Source organism: Sciurus carolinensis, chromosome X, assembly GCF_902686445.1.
Source record: "Sciurus carolinensis chromosome X, mSciCar1.2, whole genome shotgun sequence".
Classification (NCBI taxonomy): Eukaryota; Metazoa; Chordata; class Mammalia; order Rodentia; family Sciuridae; genus Sciurus; species Sciurus carolinensis.
This window is the reverse complement of record NC_062232.1, coordinates 55,569,185-55,591,804: the sequence shown is the minus strand read 5'-3', so window position 1 is coordinate 55,591,804 and position 22,620 is coordinate 55,569,185. Positions and strand designations below refer to the sequence as shown.

Genomic DNA, 22,620 nt, shown 5'->3' with positions numbered 1-22,620 from the left:
CAGTCAGCTTCACCAACTTAGCGAAGTCCTGAACAACTTAGCGAGACCCTGTCTCAAAATTAAATAAATACATAAATAAATAAATAAATACAACCTGCTGGGTATGTGGCTCAGTGGTATCTGTCCCTGTGTTTAATCCCCAGAACCAAAAAGAAATACTGTTAAATATTTATTAAATTTATTCTATTGATTATATAATCATCCCTACGTGGAATTTACACCAGTCACACTTTGCACTCTCCTTGAAGGCAGGGATCTTGTCCCGTTCATCTTTGAATTCCCACCACTTGGCGCAGAACCACACCCACATGAGGAACTCAGTACACGTGGACGAGAAAGGGCGGGACAAGGGGAGGGTCAAAATTGCCTTAGGAAAGACTCTCCTTCGGAGGTCGTTCCCATGCTTGGAACCTCTGACCTCCCACCAGCAGGTGGCAAAAGAGTTCTGGCAGGCCAGGGAGGTTTTACGCTGGGCGGAGCATTCGAGGCTCCGGCGCGCGCAGCCTCCGACCCCAATTTCTTCGCGCACCGGAAGAAGGCGGGCCTCTTTCCGTGCCTAGAGCAGCCATGGTAAGGCAGGGACTTTGCGAGCTCTTGGGATGAATCGGCCTCCATCCTTCCGAGGCCGGGGCTGCCCGGGTCTTTAGGACTCTTGCAGAGGATGACCCAGCTGAGGCGAAGGGAGCGCGGCCTCCAGGGTTGGCTGGGGCAGGATCCAGGGCGAGGACGAACGGCAGCCCAAGGGCGGGGGGGCATCGGGTGCTGCCGACGGGAAGGCCTGGGCCTCCTTCCCAGACACGATCTTCCGACCCCGGGAGAAGCAACTTTCCTTTTGGGCCAGACATGGGGGTGGACCGGGAGCGCTGACGGCGAGCCCGGGACTGGTGGGCCTTGTGTCTGCCTGGTGGAGAAGGGTTTCTTTCGTCATTGCCCTTTTGGCACGGCCTGACATTACGTCGTATGGCCGGTAAGCATCTGTACAGAGTATTAAAAAGACTTCCTTCCTTTTTTAAAAGTGAGTCAGTATTGGCCTTTGGGCTTTAGTTTGCAAAGGACTGACACACGTGGTTGTGCAGAAGTCAGATTAATCTTGCACCGGACGCTTCAAAATCAGTTATATGAGAAAATTTTAGTGTTTGACAGAAGTTCAGATGGCATTCTGGGCCATTTCGTCCAGTGGTGCTGTAGAAAGAACATAATCTTTGTAAGCAGGCATGTTTTTAAATAGTAACATGAAAGTGCTCCGCACTGTTCTGAAACATAGTAATCAATAAACGTGTTCAGTACAGTTTGAAAGTTGGTTGCAGTTTATGGTACTTTGTGGCCGACATTCTGCTGAAGAGGGACTTGAAAGCCGGTTCTTTGAAGAAGTTACACATTAGGTTTTGTGATTTGTTGAAAAACCTGAAATCGGTTAACAGCATTGCAATCTAAAACTTTTTCCTTCAGGCTCGTGGTCCCAAGAAGCATCTGAAGCGGGTAGCAGCTCCTAAGCATTGGATGCTGGATAAATTGACTGGTGTGTTTGTAAGTATCCTCACATTGTGTCTTTTGGAACATGCTTTGCACCTCCCTTTTTGTGTCTGGCTGTGGAGAGAGTATCTATTGGCTTTCTCTGCTGTTGAAGGCCCTGAGCTATCTAAGTTGCACCCCATCACTGAATATATTTGTTCCTGTTTATTCCATGTGCCACACAGTACACTTAAATGGACTCAGGTTTTAAATGTTAATTGTTAGTGGCCCTGCTCCTTTGAGGAGAAAATAGTTTTGTAAGCTTTAAGTACCTAATGTGTAATTAATGAAGTTGAGGAACAATAGACAGTCTGGTGTCTGCTTAATTGATTTCAGGACCACAGGTAAATTTGAGTAAATCCTGTCAGTAACCGTATTCTGTTTTACAGGCTCCTCGTCCATCCACTGGTCCCCACAAGCTGAGAGAATGTCTTCCTCTCATCATTTTTCTAAGGAACAGACTTAAGTATGCCCTGACAGGAGATGAAGTAAAAAAGATTTGCATGCAGCGTTTCATTAAGATTGATGGCAAAGTCCGAACTGATATAACCTACCCCGCTGGTTTTATGGGTAAGCATGAGGCCTTTGGTAGTAGACCCTTTTGTTTTATCTTCCTCTTCTTCATGGCAATTGGTATTGAATACCAATGGACTTTTCTGGTTTCCTGTGATGATATGCCTAGGTATTGGGAGAAATTTATCTGGCCTAGGTTCTTGCAGTTGTGCTGGAGGAAGTAGAAATTGGGCTATACCCTGGAAGTTCTTACATAAAGTGCTGTGGGAGCTACAAGTGATGAATTGCTTCTCAAAACCAAATTTCATTTTGCTTTGAATTTTACCTGGGGTCATAAAAAAAACGTTTTCCTCTGTCAGTACTGGAGAACAAAACCAGGGTCTCATGCATGCCAGGCAAGCATTCTATCACTGAGCTGTATCCCCAGCCTGGTTTTGTCTTTCCTGGAATTGTGATTGCTCGGTGTGGAGGGTCACGATAGTAACTTTAGTCATTGTTTGATAACAGATGTCATCAGCATTGATAAGACTGGAGAGAATTTCCGTCTGATCTATGACACCAAGGGTCGTTTTGCTGTTCATCGTATTACACCTGAGGAGGCCAAGGTGAGTGTAGAAGCAGACTGGGTCTTCATTCTGTAAAGTTGTTTGGTTTTGTGCTAGAGCCTGAATCAAGTACATGAACTAGTAACAGTGTTGCTGGATATGTAATAATTGACCCCTATTTGAAATTAACTTCTCCAGCAGATTTTCATTTTGTGGCAGTTGAACAGTGACATCCTGGTGGTCCTTTTTAGAACTACTTTATAGGAACATGTTTGTGGGTTCTTCAAATACAAGTACTTTATGGATAAGTACCAGAAAACCAGAGGTCCGTTGCAGCTGGCCCTTTGGCATGTTGCCATTTTTGGATCTAGCTTTACTTTGGGGTGGGGAGGGTGTTGGTGGAGGCAACTGATAATCCTTGAGGCACTAGTTTGAAATGACTCAAAAAGATGATAGTCTTTGACTAATTCAGTTTGTTGTGATGGGTGGTTGTTTTGTTTTGTTCCACAGTAGTTGGAGCTTCTTGGATTACTGGCCATAAATGAAGGTTAATTCAATTGGATGATGCCTTGTTATCAGCAGACTGGAGGGCATGTCCAGTGGCCTCTGAAGTAATTTGATTTACTTTAAGGATGTCAGAGTGAAGATCTAAAATTCAAATGCTATGTGAAATATTTGATGATTAGACAAATTGGTAATGCATTTTTTCTATTTGTGAGGCAAAACTTAGTTGTGGTGTAGAGAGAGACATGCTTTAGGAGATAATCAGGGTTAGTTAAAAGGAAGAATATCCCGGGTCAGAAGACTTGAAGAGCCTGAGGAAAGGAGTGGGGTTTGTATTAGGAGATCAGTGGTGGTAGGCATTGGACCAACTCTTAAGTTTTAATGTTCATGTTAGGCAAGATGCAGGTCCTGTGTAGGGTTGTTGCCTTTGGCTGCTAAATGCATTTCTATGTCAGTGACTTGGAAAGAACTATTTCATCCACTCTGGAACGTAGTACATGAGAGTTGGGCTAAATACGACTAACCCTTTTGCATTTCTAGTACAAGTTGTGCAAAGTGAGAAAGATCTTTGTGGGCACAAAAGGAATCCCTCATCTGGTGACTCACGATGCTCGAACCATTCGTTACCCTGATCCCCTAATCAAAGTGAATGACACCATTCAGATTGATTTGGAGACTGGCAAGATTACCGATTTCATCAAGTTTGACACGGGTAAGCATCCTCTGTGCTACCTGGGCATCTTTGAAGGCTAGGTATAAGATATTCTTTTACCTTTGAGTTGGATTGAGCATTTGATTTTGGGGGTTGTTGCTAAGGCTGACCTCAAACTTAATCCTCCTACCTCAGCCTCTCAAGTTGCTGGAATTACAGCTTGCACCACTGTGACTCCCACTTTTATAGTGGGTCTTTTATAAAAGACAATCTTAAGACTGTGCTGGATGCTTCCAAAACTCCCCTGTCTGGGGGAAATAGTTGGAGTTCTAGGCAGGAAATCTTGACCATAAAATGAACCGCTCTGATTGTGATATAGCACTGAAGTCTTATCAGTAAGAGAACCATGCCTTAGAGGATCGGCATCCATCCAGGGAACAGATGGTAAGGGTCCTTAGGTAAATAAAGTGAAGTTTACAATTGTTAGTTGTGTGTGAGGGATGAGACAATTCTTACAGGGATCAAAAGTCTTGGCTTGGGCTCAGACACATAAGAATAAGTTGAGCTAGGGAAAATGATGGAAGACTTTAGTTTGGTTTTTGGTGTTTGTGTGTGTTTTTTAACAATACTAGGGCCTTACATGTGCTAGGCAAGCATTTTACCAGTGTCTTGGTTTTATTTAGACTTGTCTTTGAATTGCTCATTCAATACATCGGGTTATTAAGAGTTTACACATTGCCTTGCTTATTCCCAACTAGGTAACCTGTGTATGGTGACCGGAGGTGCTAACTTGGGAAGAATTGGTGTGATTACCAACAGAGAGAGACATCCTGGCTCTTTTGACGTGGTTCATGTGAAAGATGCCAATGGTAACAGCTTTGCCACCCGGCTCTCCAACATTTTTGTTATTGGCAAAGTAAGTCTGTTTTATCCTTCTCTTCCAGCCTTCACAGTCACAGAACCATTGGGGGAGCTGATCACTTTAACCTGGTGCCATAATGGAATGAATATTACTTGGTTCTTAAATTGTTTGTAGCTGTGGTCTCTTTGGAAATTAATGGTCAGTTTTACATACTGCTTTGACTCAATTTAAATATTGAGTGCCTACTATGTGCAGTAAGCTTGAGATATCATGAAGGGTGTTATCATCCACATCTGTATGTGTGGGTAGCATGTTGAATAAAATGACTTCCTAAACAGGCAGTGGGAATTTCTGATAAACTACCATCTGAGTCTTAAGACTGCCTTGATGATGAAGGTTTTGATTTTTCTCCCCCAATCCAGGGCAACAAACCATGGATTTCTCTTCCCCGAGGAAAAGGAATCCGCCTCACCATTGCTGAAGAGAGAGACAAGAGATTGGCGGCCAAACAGAGCAGTGGGTGAAATAAATGGTCTCTAGGTGACACGCCTGGAGAATAGGGGTCTTTGTACTTAATTAAAATGTAGCAGGATGAATTGCTCTTGACTTCAGTGTTACTTTCTTGTGTTACTTTATTTGTGTGTGTCTATAACTAGATATTTTATAACATCAAAAGTGATTGAGGGCTGGGGATGTAGCTCAGTTGGTAGAGTGCTTGCCTTGCAAGCACAAGGCCCTGGGTTCAATCCCCAGCACCACAAAAAAAAGTGATTGAATTTTCAGGAAGGTTTGGGTAGTTTCTGATCTGGATCTTCTTGTGCCTTAAAGATTATACCAAACTTAAGGGTGCAGGAAGTAGATGTGCCAAGAAAATTGAGAATCTTAGCTAACTAGTGGGATTCCCTCTGCCCTGGTTTCTGTTTTTCCAACTCCTGTGCCTAGCTTGCCAAATGCAGCGTAAGAATATCCAGATATTACAAAGCCTTGGACTTCATTCTCCATTTGCCACCAAAGTCCTCCACTGTCCTTCAGAGTGTTTTTGCAAAATCATGTAGAAAATCCATTTGTTCCTGTTCCCCCAAGTTCATAGGGTACTGTCCACCTCACTTGCCAGTCTAAGGAAGAGAGAGATGCTTCCTGCTTCATGGGGCCTGCTCTTAATACTTGTTCTTCAATCCAAGCCCTTCCAATCTTCTGAGAGAATCAAATATCCTACCTTCTGCTGTTTCATCCAGCTCTTTTGTTTCCTGCCACCCTATAAAAATGTGTCTTCTGTCTGGGAGTGGTGGCACACCACTGAGGCAGGAGAATTGCAAGTTCTAGGCCAACCTCAGCAATTTAGCAAGACCCTGTCTCAAAGGGCTGGGATGTGGCTTAGGAGTGCTTTACCTCTGAGCTATACTCCCAGTGCTAAGGCTGGCCTCAAACTTTAAATCCTGCCTCAGCATCCGAAGTTGCTGGGATTACACACAAGCACCACAGTATCTCTCTCATCCTTCCCCAGATTACATCAGGGATTTTCAACCTTAACACCTTATTGTTACAGGCAGCTGTTCTATGTAATAAGGGATATTTAACATTCCTGGTCTTTACCAGCTGTTGGCACCACCTACCCAGGTTTTTGAGTAGGAATATGTACTGGGGATTGAGCCCAGCTGTTCTTAACCACTGAAGAGCCACTCCCCCTATAGGTGGTAACTCATTATCTTTTTTGTTTTCTTTTTAGATATGTGACACAGTGTATCTCACCATCATAACACCTTGCATTTAACTTGCAGACTACTCAAACTTACTAGATTTAGGGAGGGGTTTTTTGTGGGGGAGGGTGGGTTCCAGGGATCAAACCCAGGGTTTCATGTATGCCAGGGAAGCACATCCCCTTGCCCTGGAATAACACATTTTCTGATCTGAGGCATAAGCATATAAAGTAACTTTGCATCTTTAACAATTACACTGAATAGTGAGTTCCCATGTGGTATGTTCATGCATGCACATAATTTGATTAATTTAGTTGTGTATCTTTTTCCCCTCAGTACTTGGGATTGAATCCAGGAACACTCAATTCCAGGCCTTTTTACCCATTTTGACAGGGTTTCAATGTTGCACCCCAAGGTGACCCTCCTGCCTCAGCCTCCCAAATCACTGTGAATACAAACATGCACTACACTGTCATACCCAGCTTAGCTTTGCATGTTAAATTGGAATCTCTGTCCCAAGTCTGTGGTCCAGACATGCAAGACCTGCTAAAACAATAGCTTAAAGCAGTGTTGCCCCCTGACCATCTCTCTCGGCTATGACCTGGTTTTTATGACCTGGTTTTAAGAGTCAGGATCCGCAGCCTACTTTTTTTGTTGGGGGGGGGCTGCTGGGAATGGAACCCAGGACCTTCTACGTGCTAGGCAAGCACTCTGCCACTGAGCCACACACCCAGCCGGCTATTTGGTTTTGCCAGAAAACAGCAGTGTCCAGACTAAGCAGCTAAAGGAGGTGTGCCAGGAGTCTCAAAAGTCCAGATATGGCCCCATAGGACTTCTCCGCCTTCCCTGTTGCAGATTTCAAAGCATAGTTGGCCGGAGCCCCAGGACCTGCATAAGGAAAGAGAAGGAATTTGCAGGATCAGTACAGTCAAATAGTGGGTGGGTAAGAGGGCCACAAAAGAGGGATTGTCAAACAGGGGCTTCTTAAGCTTGGTTCTCAAGAGAAGAGCTCATTCAGGTAGCCAGTTGTGATGAGGGGCCAAGTCAGAAGTAATGTTAAAGTTCCCTTGAGAAACCAGCAGATTGAGACTGGAAGGCCAGAGGGTAAGACTCTATCCAGTAACTGGGTACTTGGTCTCCAAATGTTGGACTCTTGCTGCTACCCTGCTCAACACAACTTTGGCTGCACTTTGCTTCTAGTTTGTTCTAGTTTACCATCAGCTCAGCAAATGATAGACATTTTTTGGATTTGGGCTAAGAAACCAAAGTGCATGGATAGCACACAGAGTAATCCCAGCGACTCAGGAGGCTGACACGAAGAGACAAGAATCACAATTCAAGGCCAGCCTCAGCAGTTTAGCGAGCCTCTAAGTAACTTAAACTGTCTTGAAATAAAAAGGACCAGGGATGTAGCTCAGTGGTTAAGTGCCCCCAGGTTAGATCCCTAGTACAGAAAGAAAAAAGAAAGAACAACAAAAACTAAAGCAAATGTAGAAAAATGAGAAACCACAAAGTTGATTCTTGGCAAGCCAGGTGTGGTGGCACTCACCTGTAATCCTAGCAATTTGGGAGGCTGAAACAAGAGGATGACAACTTTGAGGCCAGTCTTTCAACTTAGCAAGACCCTGTCTCAAAATTAAAAATTGAAAAGGAGCCAGGGATAGAGCTCAGTGGTAAAGCCCACTGGGTTCAATTTAAAAAAAAAAAGAAAGAAAAGAGAAAACAAAGTTGATTCTAGGCACAAATGCAGTAGTTTCCTGAATGTTAATTGGTGGACCACCTCACACAAAATGGAGAAATGGTGTTTGACTACAGTCTTCACATCACCAGGAGACTGCTTTTTAATGACATTTTAATTTTGTTAAACCAGGACAGGATTTTTTTTTTTAAATTAGCAACTAGCCCCAATGTGGGAATTATTTCCATTCTAATACTAGGTTGTATTAATGGATTTAGGTAATGGGGTCTATATCATTAGAATAAACTATAGGTTTCCAAACAAAATGGCTTGTGTCTGTATGTCTTTCAAGTCAATTCATAAAATCTTAGACCTGGAGGGAACCTTGAAGATCGTCTCAGCAGGGAGGCAAACAAATGGTTCTGAGATGAAACAGAATGAAGCAAGCCGAACTTTATGAGGTTTGCTTTATGTCCCTGTACCTCCAGCAGGCAGGGCCTCACACCCTAGTCAGAGAGCAGCATGGCAGCACAGCTGAGTAAGAGTAAGAACAAAATGAACATTTGGACTTACGTAGTATTTTATAGTTTACAGAACCATTTTGATTTTTTTTTCTTTTGTTGCTACAAATTGAACCCAGGGCATTGGACATGCTAGGAACATGTTATATGGGTTAGTCCCCCAGTCCTTCATTTTGGCTTTTTGAGGCCCAATATCCTGTTTTATTTTTGCTAGATCAATTACAGAAAGTGATATTCACCCCTATCCCCTGCCCCATGTTGATTAGTCTACCCATAGTCTTCCCTGGCAAATCCACTTTACCAGTCGTTATTCAGATCAAAAGCTTTGAGCCAGGTACAGTGGTGCACGCCTATAATCCCAGCGATTTAGGAGGAGGAGGCAGGAGAATCGAGAATTCAAAGCCAGCCTCAGAAACAGTGAGGTCCTAAGCAACTCAGTGAGACCCTGTCTCTAAATAAAATACAAAATAGGGCTGGGGATGTGGCTCAGTGGTTGAATGCCCCTGAGTTCAATACCTGGTATCAAAAATAAGACTCGCATATATCCTTGATTCATTTCTTATACTCCACGTATAATTCTATGAGAAAATTCTGGCAGCTGTAACTGCAAAATATGTCCAGAATTCATATTTGATGATATTTAGAAATAATTATTCATTTTTAGTGAGATAATCATATTATAGCTATATATTTTTAAAGACTCCTTTCCTTTAAGAGATACATACTGAAGGATTTGCAGAAGAAATAACAAGCTGTCATTTGTTTTCAAGTAATCTCTTGAGGGGTTGAGGATATAGTTAAGTGGTAGAATGCTTTCCTAGTATGTGTGAGGCCCTGGATTGGATCTCCAGCCTGCAAAATATAAAAAAGTAGATAAATAAATAAAATTATCTAGTAGATGAGAAAGTGGGTGTGGGTATAGATGAAATAAGACTAGCCATGAACTGATAATATGAAAGGTGGGTGATGGGTACAGGGGGTTTATAGTACTCTGTACTGCTGCATATTTGAGGTTTTTCATAATATACTTTACAAAGCAACATCTAAATAGAACAGTGTCTGCCCTTCTCCCAAATAGTATTAGACAACTTCTTACCTTCTTTGATACCACCCTGAACTTATTCACCAACAGTTCTTTTTCTTTTTAATTGACAAATTAAAATTGCATGTATTTATGGCATATAACATGTTTTCATGTACGTATGCATTGTGGAATGGCTAAGAGTCACTAACAACTCTTGCCTACATTCTAGACTACGGATGGCACAAGCCTATAACTATCTCATGGCTTCCATTTTCTTGCCTCCTTTGGTTTCAACCCAGCAGCCAGAGAGATCCTGTTTAAAGTGTTTAAGTCAGGTTAGATCACACCTCTCTCAGCCCACAGATGGCTCCCATCTATCTCACTCAGATCAAAAGCCACAAGGATCTGTGAGACCTTCACAATCTATCCTCTGGCCTCATCTCCTTCCACTCATCCTGGCTCAATCCATTCTAGCCACACTGACCTCCTTGCCATTTCTTTTTTGAGACAGGGTCTTGCTGTGTTGCTCAGGCTGGTCTAGAATTCCTTGGTTCAAATGATGCTTCCGACTCAGCTTCCAGAGTAGCTGGGAATATAGATACATACTATTGCACCTGGCTGGGGATTTTTTTTAAAAAGCAAATAGCTCTAACGTGGAGATGATTTCCATCCTAATACCAGGTTGTATTAACGGACTTGGGCGATGAGGCCTATATCATTAGAATAAACTACACATTTCCAACAAAATGACTTGTATACCCCATCTCAAAAAAGAAACAGCAAGAAGGCTGGTACGGCTGGTATCAATTGTAAGTTGAAAAGATTACAAAATGAAAATGTGTTTTAATATGCCTAACCTACTGAATATCATAGCTTAGCAATGCAGTGCAGCACACTGTAAAGTCATAGGTGTTTCCCCCTTGTGAACATGTACATGGCTGACTGGGAGTTGTGGCTCACTGCAACTGTCCAGCATTCTACCACATATTTCCAGCCCAGGGAAAGAGCAGGACTCAAAATTCAAAGTACAGTTGGGGTTTATTTTTTTGGTTTTGGGTTTTTTGTTTTGTTTTGCTTTTTGGTGTTGGGGATAGAACCCAGAGCCTCTGGCATGTTAAGCAGGCATTCTGCCACCAACTATACCCAATCCTGAAGTATGGCTTCTACTGAATGCACACTGCTTACACAGCATCATAAAGTTGAAGAATCATTAATCAAACCATTATAAGTTGAAACTGTTTATATGTAAACACACACACACACACACAAACACACATACTCACATACCTATTTCTAAACTCTCTGAAAGCAAATTTCATCTGTGTGCAATGGCACACTCTGGTGTTTCCCAGGAGGCTGAGGCAGGAGGATCACAAGTTCAAGACTAGCCTGGCCAACATAGTACAACTCTCAAAGTAAAAAATAGAAATGGCTGGGTATGTAGCTCAGTGGTAGAGTACACCTGGATTCAATGCCCAGTACTGAAAAAAAAAAGTTGCAGACATGATGACATTGAGTTGGGTTCCTAGTGCCAAGAGGTAAGTGCTGGGGTTTAGGAACTTTACCCAAGGAGTCAATTTCCATGTTACCTTGAGTATAAACTAGATATCCAAGAGAGATGCTATCTTTTCTTATACGAATTTCCCATCCTGAATCAGAAATCTCCTCATCCGCCTCAGGTTTTTAAGCCTCAAAAACTCCCCAAACATGAAGATCAATCCTACAGCCTAATGGGAGTAGCAAAAAATGAAAGATTTGGTTTGCACAGGCAGGAGTTTCTGGGTAAATTTTCTCTACCATTTTGATTTCTGCGAATGTTGTAGTCTGCACAATAAACAATAATAATAACAAAGAATATTCCCAAGGGTCAGGCACAGGGGCACCTGCCTGTAATCCCAGAGACTGGGGAGATTGAGCCAGAGAATCATAAGGTCAAGCACAGTCTCATCAACTTTTCAAGACCCTGCCTCAAAATTAAAAAAAGGAAAAGGCCTGGGGATGTGGCTCAGTGGTAAAGCAACCCTGGGTTCAATCCCCAGTAACAAAAAAAAAAAAAAGTATTCCTAAGAGACAATAGTTTTTATTAACAATAATAATAATAACCAAAAGGAGAGAGCTTGGACTGGGCATGGTAGTGCACATCTGTAATCCCAGTGACTCCAGAGGCTGAGGCAGAAAAATTGCAAGTTCAAGGCCAGCCTCAGCAATTTAGCAAGGCCCTAAGTAACTTAGTAAGACCCTGTCTCAAAATAAATATTAGAAAGGGGGACTGGGTTTGTAGCTCAGTGGTAGAGTGCTGGCCTAGCATGTGCGAGGCACTGGGTTCAATCCTCAGCACCACATAAAAATAAATAAATAAAATAAAGGTCTATTGACAACTTCAACTAAAAAAATACTTAAATTAGACAAATAAATAAGGACTGGGAATGTAGCTCAGTGGCAAAGCACCTCAGTACTCATCCCCCCAAAAAAGAGAAAAGAAAAAAGAAGAGGGCTGGCAGTGGGGTGTAGCTCAGTGGTAGAGCATTTGCCTGACATGTGCAAGGGCCTGGGTTCCAGCCCCAGCACCATCCTCTAAAAAAAAGAAAGAAATGTCCCAAGAGTCAGTGGCCTTTCATCTCATTCCCAGGGCTTTCCTATGAACATGCTCATGCATTTTTCCTAGGTTTTCTAACAATGGTCAGCATGTGGTGTGGTGGTAAATGTTTAACTGACTGATTCATAACAAAATGTGTGTATGTATATAGTATGTATATATGAACATAAACTTATTATAAATTTTGCCAATATAAAATATGTATGACAATTTACAAATAAAAATAAAGTATACAATATTCTTTATTGAGATTTTGCATAGAACCAGTTGATTCTTACCAAATACTTTCATTGGTTTTTGCCAAACTCTTGTATCCACAGTCAATCTATGGTTATGTCTGCAGTTAACAAAGGAATTTTAGTTTGGGTGTTGAATAATATTTTTGTTTACATTAACAAATTAAACAAAAGTGAAACAATAAAGGTATGTATGTTGGAACATCACTTGTTTGTTAACATGAATAACTTCTTTGATGATTTGGATCATAGTTTTTGAATGATGAAAGAATATTTCCTTAATTTTTTTGTACTGTGAATATTGTAATGGTTACAATCACAATACACTTTTTGGGGGGATAATGGGAAGTAAACCCAGGGGTGCTTTGCCAGTGAGATAGATCCCCAGCATATTTTATTTTTTAATTTTGAGACAGGATCTTGCTAATTCACCAAGGTAGCCTCAAACTTGCCATCCTTCTGATTCACCCTTCTGGGTAACTTGGATAAAAAGCATGTGCCACTGCCCTCAGCCATTTCTAAATTTAATCTGAAATTTTTTCCTTTCTTTTTAAATTTTCTTTTGAGGTACTGGGGATCTAACCCAGAGCCTTGGGCATGCAAGCACTCTACCACTGAGCTATACCCTCAACCCCTTAATCTGCATCCTTTTTGTGTATGGCACTGGGAATTGAACCCAGGGATGGTCTATCACTGAGCTACCCATCCCCCTAGTCATTTTTATTTTTTGTTTTGAGACAGGGTCTCCCTAAATTGCTATACTCCTGCCTCAGCCTCCCAAATAGATGGAATTACAGGCATGCACCATGATACCTGGCAGTAATCTTCCATTTTAAACATTTTCTCCATCACTTCTATCTGCAAAACAATTAACCAAGCCCTGATTTGTAGTGTTTGCTAATTTCTGTGGCTGATTTGAAGTAACTGACATAATGTCATTGAATAGGGAGTTGGGAAGAGATGTACTGTAGCACACCATTATACAGCATTTCCAACATGCAGATATAATTGTGAGTATTCTCAAGGACATAAAAAATAGTAAAATATACTAAGATAATTAGGAATTAATGAGGTATTTTTTTCTTTAAATAATTTTTTTTGATGCTGGGAATTGAACCCAGGGCTTTGTGCATATTAAGCACTCACTCTACCACTGAGGCATACCCTCAGCCCAAGGAAGTAATGGACTTTTAGTGTTTATTATGTTTGTATCTAATATAACTTACTTCATTGAAAGTGTTTAGATTAAACATTTTAAATATAGTTTTAATTTTTTGTTTTGTTTTTAATAATGGCTGTTTTTAACAAATGGCTCAGAAAATTCCTGAAAATTTAACAACTGGCTCTGGCAAGCTGGACAAGTCAGTTACAGTACACCACTGTGTGTCAGACTTCTTGGCCCAGAAAGCTGTCCTGGTCCTACGGAATATGCTGCCTCAGTACCCCTCATGGGTCTTCCTTCTCCACCTGCTTCAGCAACCTCTGTTGGGGGGCTATTTCCTCTGCTCCCATCCCAGTCTCTCTTTCACCCACTAATGCCCAATTCCCAGAACACTGCTTGAATTGTGTCACTTTCTCTTTAAAATCTTTTGTTCAAAGTGACTTCTTGCAAGCCTTCCCCGTGGTGGTCCTAAGATACATTCTCAATGAAAGGACAACACAGTAACTCCCAACTCCCAATTCCTTGTTGCCCATACTGTCTTCTTTCTTGGATGTCAGACACATGTGGTCAATTGCCGCCTGGACATCTCCTTTTGGAAGATCCCCAGGTGTCTCAAATTCAGCATATCCCAAACAGAATTCATTATTTTCCTCCTTCATCCTGCCTGAATGGTGCTTCTATTCCTGATTTTCTTTTCTTTTTATTGTTTCTGATTTTCTTTTAGGATTTCAAATTCACCCAGTTCTCTTCTCTCTTCAGATTCTTTGGACACTATTTTTCCCTCCCAGAACATTTTCTTTTCATTCTGCTCCCTGCTTATTCTCTCTCTCCTAATTTGTTTTTCTGATTGACTCTCACTGGTCCTTCAGATCTCAGCTGAGATGTTGCTTCCTATGGAAAATCTCTGGGAAGTTAGGAGCCCATGCACAGTTTCTCTGTTCTTCCCATCATAGATTTTGCCACACCATATTAAAATTGGTTATTTAGGCTGGGCACCATTGGCACATGCCTCTAATTCCAGCTACTCAAGAGGTTGAGGTGGAAGGATCCCACATTTGAGGCAAATCTTGATAATTTAGCAAGACCAGTTAGCAAGACCATGTCTAAAAATAAAAAAAGGCTGGGGATATAGCTCACTGGTAGAGTGCTTGCCTAGCATGTGTGAGGTCCTGGGTTCAATCCCCAGTACCCCAATAAATACATAAAAAATTATCTATTTAATTGTCTGTCTCCCCAGGGAGACTGTGAGGTCCAAAAGGCTAATCTTGTTCATGGCTCTATCCCCAGCACTTCACCCACCCACTGGCACATGTGTGTACTGCCAAACATGAATGAACAAGAGGTACATCCTGCAGTTCCCCTACAAACCTTCTCTTCCTTCTGCCTGGTTTCCTTACTGTTCTGCCAGCATATGCAGCACTTATTTACTTCTGAAAGCAAAAACAAAAATCCATACTTTTGTTTGTGCTTAAGGGAACAAAGTCAGAAAATGTCACATTCTGAAATTGGAACTAATAGAATCAGCATTGAATAGATGAGATCAGCCATCTGCAAAATAATCCACTTTAAGGATTCATTTGTAAATATGATACCAGTGAGACAAGGGGGCTCCTCAGGTCTCTATGGCGACCAACGTGTTGCTGCAGGCGGGGAATCTGCCAGATATAAAGAAAGTGATAATGTCAATCAATTGTAACCTGATTGCAAGAGGTAATGCAGTATAAACAGGAGGGCCCTTCTCTGCATGGGGTCTTGAAAAGAGTTGAGCCAAAGAGCAATACCTTTTCTGTGATCATCATTAAGTGCTACATGCAGCCCTTTTCTGTTTACAAAAAACCTCCATGTGTTTCCTCACTGTATCTCCATAAGGACCCCCAGGGGATTGAGGCTTATTTGCCATGTTATAGAGAACAACAATATCAACAGCAACAACCCCTCACACACACTCCTCCACCAGCCCACAGTGGGTGAGCCAAATATGAACTCAAGGACAGAAATACTTCTAGGGCACACAGAGAAAGTTCTCATAGTGATCAGCTAGCCAGTCCATACATTTTTGTTCATTCTCATTCTGCGCTCAGCAGCTTTTGGCTTCTAAGAAGTTTGCCTCCTTGGAATGGTAGGGGTGGGTAGGACACCCTGAAAGGAAGTAGGTTACAGGGAGTGCTGATCGTTGCCAGGTGAATCTCTTGTTTGTTTGTTTGTTTGTTTTATGGTACTAGAGATTGAACACAGAGGGTACTTTACCACTGAGCTACAACCTCAACCCCTTTTTAGGTTTTACTTTGAGCAGAGTCTTGCTAAATTCCTGAAGCTGGCCACAAACTTGCAATCCTCCTGCCTCCATCTCCTGAGTAGCTGGGATTATAGGCAGGACAACATTTATTGAATAATGACTATGGAGCCAGCAGGGTGCTAAGAACTTGGGATATAGTGACAAAAAAGACATAGGGCTCCTAGCTTGGTATGCCTGTAGTCCCACCTACTCAAGAAGCTGAGGCGAGAGGATTGCTTGAGCTGGGGAGTTTGAAGCCAGTCTGGGCAACATAATGTGACCCTATCTATAAAAAAAAAGGCACTAGCTGCTTATCAAACCGTTGATCGAATTCCAGGAGTCCAATATGTAAATGATTACAATGTGGTTCTGAGCAGGGAAGCACAGGGTGCTCTGGGGGCCCACAGAAGGGCCATCTACATTAATCTGGGGGAGGGTTTGGGTAGGATCTCAGAAAGACAAAAAGGGGAAAGAGAGGGATCAGAAAATATGGAGAAAAAGATTTTCCAGGAAGAGAGAGCAGAAAATGAGAAAATCTGGGGTGGTGTGTGTATGTGACAAATAATGGCAAGGGAAGACGAGGGAGAAAGAGTTGTGAGAGGCAAGGCTGGAGGGAGAATCACAAAATCCAAATTAATATCATAATAACCTCATAATAATAACTTGCACAATACAATATAACAAGATCCATTACATTATTAATCATAATTATGAATCATTAGTTGATTAAATTAATGTTAATTTGCATTACGGTACTGATAACTTTATAATAACCAGATCTAATTCTCAGTGTTATGGTTTAGATATGAGGTATCCCTCCAAAGCTCATGTGTAAGGCAAGAAATTTCAAAGGTGAAGTGATTGGGTCATGAGAACCTTAACCTAATCAGTATGGTAACTGTAGGCAGGTAGAATGTGGCTGAGGAGGTGGGTCACTGGGGGTGTGCCATTGGGGTATATATTTTGTCCTTATTGAGAGGAGCCCTCTCTCTGAGGTGCCAGGTTCTGAGCCACTTTTTTTCTCTGCCACACTCTTCTGCCATGATGTTCTGCCACACCTCAGGGCCCAGAACAATGGAGTCTCCATCTTTGAGCTGAGATCTCTGAAACTGTTAAGCCCCCAAATAAACACCTCTAATTGTGCTTCTCAGGTCTCTTGGTCACAACAGAAAAAAGGCTGACTAAAACAGGCAGCAAATGATTAAAATACATAGGTGCAAAAGCCAGGTATGGTGGTGTGTGCCTGTAGTCCCAACTACTTGGGAGGCTGAGGCAGGAGGATCACCTGAACCAAGGAGTTTGAGGCCAGCCTGGGCATCATAGCAAGACTCATAGCAGAATAAAGAAGGTAACTTCAGGGCTGGGTGTGTAGCTCAGCGGTAGAGTGCATGAAAGCACAAGGCCCTGGGTTGGATTCTCACACTGCAAAAAATAAAAAAATAAAAGCACCTTTTGGAAGTTAATTCAAACCCCTTATTTATAGATGCCTCCCCAAAGAGGGACATGAGGCAGCACGGTCGCCAATTTGAGTACTCATATATTTTGTTTTTTTTAAAGGTTTTTATTAGTGCATTTTTAATTATAATAGTGAAATTCATTTTGACATAATCATAAATGCATGGAATATAATTTGCTTCATTTCAGTTCCCAGTGCTTCCTCCCTTTCTCCCTCCCCTCTCCCCTCACTCTGGTCTTCCTTCTATTTATTTATTGTTCTTTTAAATACATAACAGTGAAATTCAGTACATATATTCATATGCCCCCTTTTCCCTTCACTTTGCTCTAGCATCCACATATGAGAGAAAAGGTTTGACCCTTGATTTTCTGAGTCTAGCTTATTTCACTTAGCATGATGTTCTCCATTTCCATCCATTTACCATCCATTTACCAGCAAATACCATAATTTCACTCATTTTATGGCTGAGTAGAACTCCATTATGTATACATACCACATTTTCTTTCTTTCTTTCTTCCTTCCTTCCTTCCTTCCTTCCTTCCTTCCTTCCTTCCTTCCTTCCTTCCTTCCTTCCTTCCTTCCTTTCTCTCTCTCTCTCTCTCTCTCTCTCTCTCTCTTTCTTTCTTTCTTTCTTTCTTTCTTTCTTTCTTTCTTTCTTTCTTTCTTTCTTTCTTTTTTACCAGAGATTGAACCCAGGGGTGCTTAATCACTGAGCCACATCCCCAGCCCTTTTTTGTATTTTATTTGCAAACAGGATCTCACGGTTGCTTAGCACCTTGCTAAGTTGCTGAGGCTGGTTTGAACTCTCGATCCTCCTGCCTCAGCTTCCAAGTTGCTGGAATTACAGGTATGAGCCACCATGCCCAGCTCACATTTTCTTTATCCATTCATCTGTTGACAAACACCTGGGCTGGTTGCATAATTCAGTTATTTTGGACTGTACTGCTATAAACATTGATGTGGCTGTATCACAAGAGTATGCTGATTTTAGTGGGGGTGAATCCCACAAAAATAGAGGGGAGGTCAGTGGAGTAGAGAAAGGAGACTGAGGGGGAGGGAGGTGAGACAGAGAAAGGGAGGAAATGCAGAATGAAATTGACCTAATTAAACACCAATATATTTTGCAGTGAGTATGTAAGTTTGGGGTTGGGTTGCAGCAAACAATCTCTGTGTCTGTCTGTCTGTCTGTCTGTCTCTCTCTCTCTCTCTCAGTACTAGGGACTGAATACTCAGTAGTAGTACAGAACACTCTCTACCACTGAGCTACATCTCCAGCACTTTTCTTTTTTCTTTTTTTAATTTGAAACAGAGTTTCCCCAAGTTGCTGAGCTGACTTTAAACTTGTGATCCTCCTGCCTCAGCCTCCTGAGAAACTGGGAGTACAGGTGTGAACCACCATGCCCTACTCAATTCCTTTCTTAACCCATTCTAGCCCCCTTGAATGTGAGGCTCTCACATGTGTGACAAAGTTGAAGAGACAGTTACAATTGGCCCTTCACACCCACAGGTTTTACATCTATGAATTTAACAAACTGTGAATTGAAAATATTTAGGGAAAAATTGCATTTGTACTAAACATGTACAGACTTTTTTCTTGCCATTATTTCCTAAACAATATAGGACAACTATTTACATAGCATTTACATTGTATTAGGTATGAGTAATCTAGAGATGATTTAAAGTATAGGGGAGGAAGCAAGCATGGTGGCACATGCCTGTAACCGAAGCAACTCAGGAGGCCGAGGCAGGAGGATTGCAAGTTCAAACCCAGCCTGAGCAACTTAGTGAGACCCTTACTTAAATAAAGATTTTAAAACCTGGGGATCTAATCCTGTGGTTGCATGCCTCTAGTTTCAATCTCTAGTACCACAAATAAATAAATATGAATATAGGGGAGGATGTGAGTAGGTTATATATAATGAATATGCCATTTTATTTCTTTTCTTTTTGGTATTGGGGATTAAACACAGGGTCTATTGTATCCTGTACCACTAAGCTACACCCACAGCCCCTCTCATGTCATTACATATAAGGGTCTTGAATGCCAGGTGCAGTGGCACACACCTATAATCCCTGTGATTTGGTAGGTTGAGGCCAGAAGATTGCAAATTGGAGGCCACATTCAGCAACTTAGTGAGAGTCTGTCTTTAAATAAAAAATAAAAAGAATTAGGGAGTGCTTTTCTACACTACCCAGGGAGGATTCCATACAGTATTGTTCTTGATTCCCATTGTAACTTAAAGGGAAACTGTCACAATGTCCAGAGTCCTTGATGTCCTTCAAATGAAGGAAGAGGATGCCCTCAAATTCCGTGCAGCAAGAACCCACTTAGGTGGCACCAACCTTGATTTCCAGATGGAACAATATATCTACAAAAGGAAAAGTGATGGCATATACATCATAAATCTGAAGAAAACCTGGGAGAAGCTTTTTCTGGCAGCTCATGCCATTGTTGCCATAGAAAACCCTGCCAATGTCAATGTCATATCCTCTAGGAACACTGGTCAGTGGGCTGTGCTGAAGTTTGCTGCTGTCACCGGAGCCACTCCTATTGCTGGCCGCTTCACTCCTGGAACCTTCACTAACCAGATCCAGGCAGCCTTCCGGGAGCCTTGTCTTCCGGTGGTTACTGATCCCAGGCCTGACTACCCGCCTCTTACAGAAGCATCAATCTGCCCACCATTCCTCTGTGTAACACAGAATCTCCTCCACGCTATGTGGACGTTGCTATTCCGTGCAACAACAAGGGAGCTCATTTTGTGGGTCTGATGTGGTAGATGTTGGCCTGAGAAGTTCTAGCTATGTGTGGCACCATTTCCCGTGAACACCCATGGGAGGTCATGTCTGATCTTCTACAGAGATCCTGAAGAGACAGAAAAGGAAGAACAGACTGCTGCTGAAAAAGCTGTGACCAAGGAGGAATTTCAGGGTGAATAGACTGCACCAGCTCCTGAGTTCACGGCTACTCAACCTGAGGTTGCAGATTTGTCTGAAGGTGTGTAGGTGCCCTCTGTGCCTATCCAGCAGTTCCCTACCAAAGACTGGAGTGCCCCACCAGCCACTGAAGACTGGTCTCAGCTCCCACTGCTCAGGCCACTGAGTGGGTAGGAACAACCACAGAATGGTCTTGAGCTGTTCTTCTGCAGACACTTAATAAGCAAAATGGATATAAGGTTATGGAAAATAAACACCAGTTTCTAAAAAACAAAAAAGGAAATGGGGATGTAACTCAGTGGTAAAACAACCCTCGAGCCAGGGGCACTGGCACATGCCTGTAATCTCTGTGGCTCAGGAGGCTGAGGCAGGAGGATTGAGAGTTCAAAGCCATTCTCAGCAATTTAGTGAGGCCCCAAGTAACTCAATGATACCCTGTCTCTAAAAAAAAAAAAAAAAAAAAAAAAAAAACCGAAAAGGGCTAGGGATGTAACTCAGTGGTTAAGTGCCCCTGGGTTCAATTCCCGGTACCAAAACCAAAACAAAACAAAAAAAAAAAACTGCCCCTGAATTCAATCCCTAGTACCAAAAAGGGTTTTCAGTGTCCTCAGATTTGGGTACTAGTGTGTAGGGGTGGTTCTGGAACCAATCACCTGTGGATGGGGGTGCTGACTAGCAGAGTAGTTAAGCATATGGCTTCTGCAACAAGACTGCCTGTGTTTAAAACCTCCACCACCCCACCACTTCTCAGCTTTCCTATCTATGAAAGGGGATAATAATTGCACTAACTTCATAGGGTATGTCATAAGGATAAAATGAACTAGAACATTCCTTGGCAGATGGTAATTTTATTGAGTGTTAACTGATCCTGGCCAACAAGAATATGACTAGCCCATGATGGTTTCCAAATATATATTCTCTAAGCCCCATTGCTCAATAGAAGTGCTTAGGGCATTCATAAAGCAGGGACAACAACCAAAGTGTTTTGGAAAATAATGTGATAATTGATATTTCAAAGAACTCCAGCAAAGTAGTCATCACAGGAAAAATCAGAACTTGGTTAGACTTTCTTACCCTTTCTGCAGTTTGGTATAATTTTTCCTGAGTCCTGGTAGTATTGAGAGGGGGATCGGGGTGCGGAGTCAAGGTGAAATCCACAGTCTTTTCAGTACCTTAGAGCCCCTAAACCTTCATCTCAAATAATCCCATTTGAGCCTTACATCAAGTCTGTGAAGGAGGTATCATTTACATCCTTCTTTGGAGAAGTGGAAAATAAGGCTCAGAGAAGTCAAGAGATTGGTCAAAGTTCACAAAACTAATAGGGATAAGGCCAGATGGTAACCCAGGCAGTCTGATGTCAAAGCTTCCCATGAGGTGAGGGGTTGGTGTTTGTGGTTCTGGAAGAGGGTTTCCTCAGAGTGGGCACAATGGTCCCAGGTAAGGGGGGATACATGGTTTCATGCTTTCCTGCAGTGAGTAAGGGGTCCTTTGCAGCAGGTCCCAGGTCAGGTGATTCAGGCCAGAATGCAAAGATGGCTCTCAGAGCTTCTGCCTTGGGGGCCATATGTTTGCAATTAGAGTGTGTATGGCTGGAGGGGGGAGGTCTGTCCTGGCCAGTAGCCAAGCCAGATGTTTGCTGTGTGATTCCACACAGCACAAACCTCAGTAACTCCTCAGAGTCCTGGGAATTCTGTGTGCCACAGTTATGACCAACTTCATCCTGTAACTCAAAAGGTTTCAAAGGTCCTCTGGGCCAGGGCTGGTCCCAGGCAGAGGTAGGGACCACCCCTCACTGGTGGAGCCCCTTTCCTTGCACATGACTATTTCCATCACATGCTCTCCACACCAAATGCTCCCTGTCCTCCTCCAGCCTTCCCTACCTCCTGGATTCCCACTAGGCCTGCCTGGCCACTGGCTTCATTTCTTCCAGCTTGTTCTGAAGGATGATCCCCTTAGTGCCTCTTCTCCACCTAACAAAGCCCTGCCCATCCATCAAAGCCCCCTCAGATCTTAGCTCTGCTGTGAAGCTTCTTCAGCTTTCCCCAAAAAGGAAGTTTAAGGAAGCAGCAGGTGTTCAGGGAACACAATTGTGTGCTAGCTGTGGAGATGGGAGTTCTACATAATCACCTCATTAACTCTATACAAGCCAGGAACAATGATGCACTACTGTAGTCTCTGAAACTCTGGAGGACGAGGCAGGAGGATTACAAGTTCAAGGCTAGCCTCAGTCACTTAGTGAGACCCTGACTCAGAGAAAAAAAGTCTTCACAATAGCTGTGTAAGCTCCTACAGATGAGGAAACTCAGGTTAAGAAGTGGGAAGCAACTTGCCCAAGGTCACACAGCAAAGGGCAGGGATGCAGTACAACTTAACAATGAGTCCCTATGATCTTTAACTCGCCATTTCATACCACACTGCCTCCTTTGAGACACTTTCCTCCTTGATCATTTCCC

General features: G+C 42.5%; 1 protein-coding gene and 1 pseudogene across 1 annotated transcript; both read left to right on the top strand.

Annotated features, from left to right (window-relative positions):
• The first annotated feature begins 462 nt into the window (after positions 1–462).
• On the top strand, positions 463–5,194 carry Rps4x (ribosomal protein S4 X-linked). Its single transcript, XM_047535894.1, has 7 exons — positions 463–570; positions 1,450–1,527; positions 1,902–2,082; positions 2,533–2,630; positions 3,615–3,786; positions 4,485–4,642; positions 5,011–5,194. Exons 1-7 carry the CDS (start codon positions 568–570, stop codon positions 5,110–5,112), a joined length of 792 nt encoding a protein of 263 aa, XP_047391850.1. The 5' UTR covers positions 463–567; the 3' UTR covers positions 5,113–5,194.
• Positions 5,195–19,489: 14,295 nt separating this feature from the next.
• Positions 19,490–20,364, top strand: LOC124972651 (40S ribosomal protein SA-like; annotated as a pseudogene).
• The last annotated feature ends 2,256 nt before the right edge of the window (positions 20,365–22,620 follow it).

Coding starts and splice junctions, on each gene's coding strand:
- Rps4x (XM_047535894.1), top strand. Junction 2,083..2,532: donor CTACCCCGCTGGTTTTATGG/GTAAGCATGAGG, acceptor GTTTGATAACAG/ATGTCATCAGCATTGATAAG. Junction 3,787..4,484: donor TTTCATCAAGTTTGACACGG/GTAAGCATCCTC, acceptor ATTCCCAACTAG/GTAACCTGTGTATGGTGACC.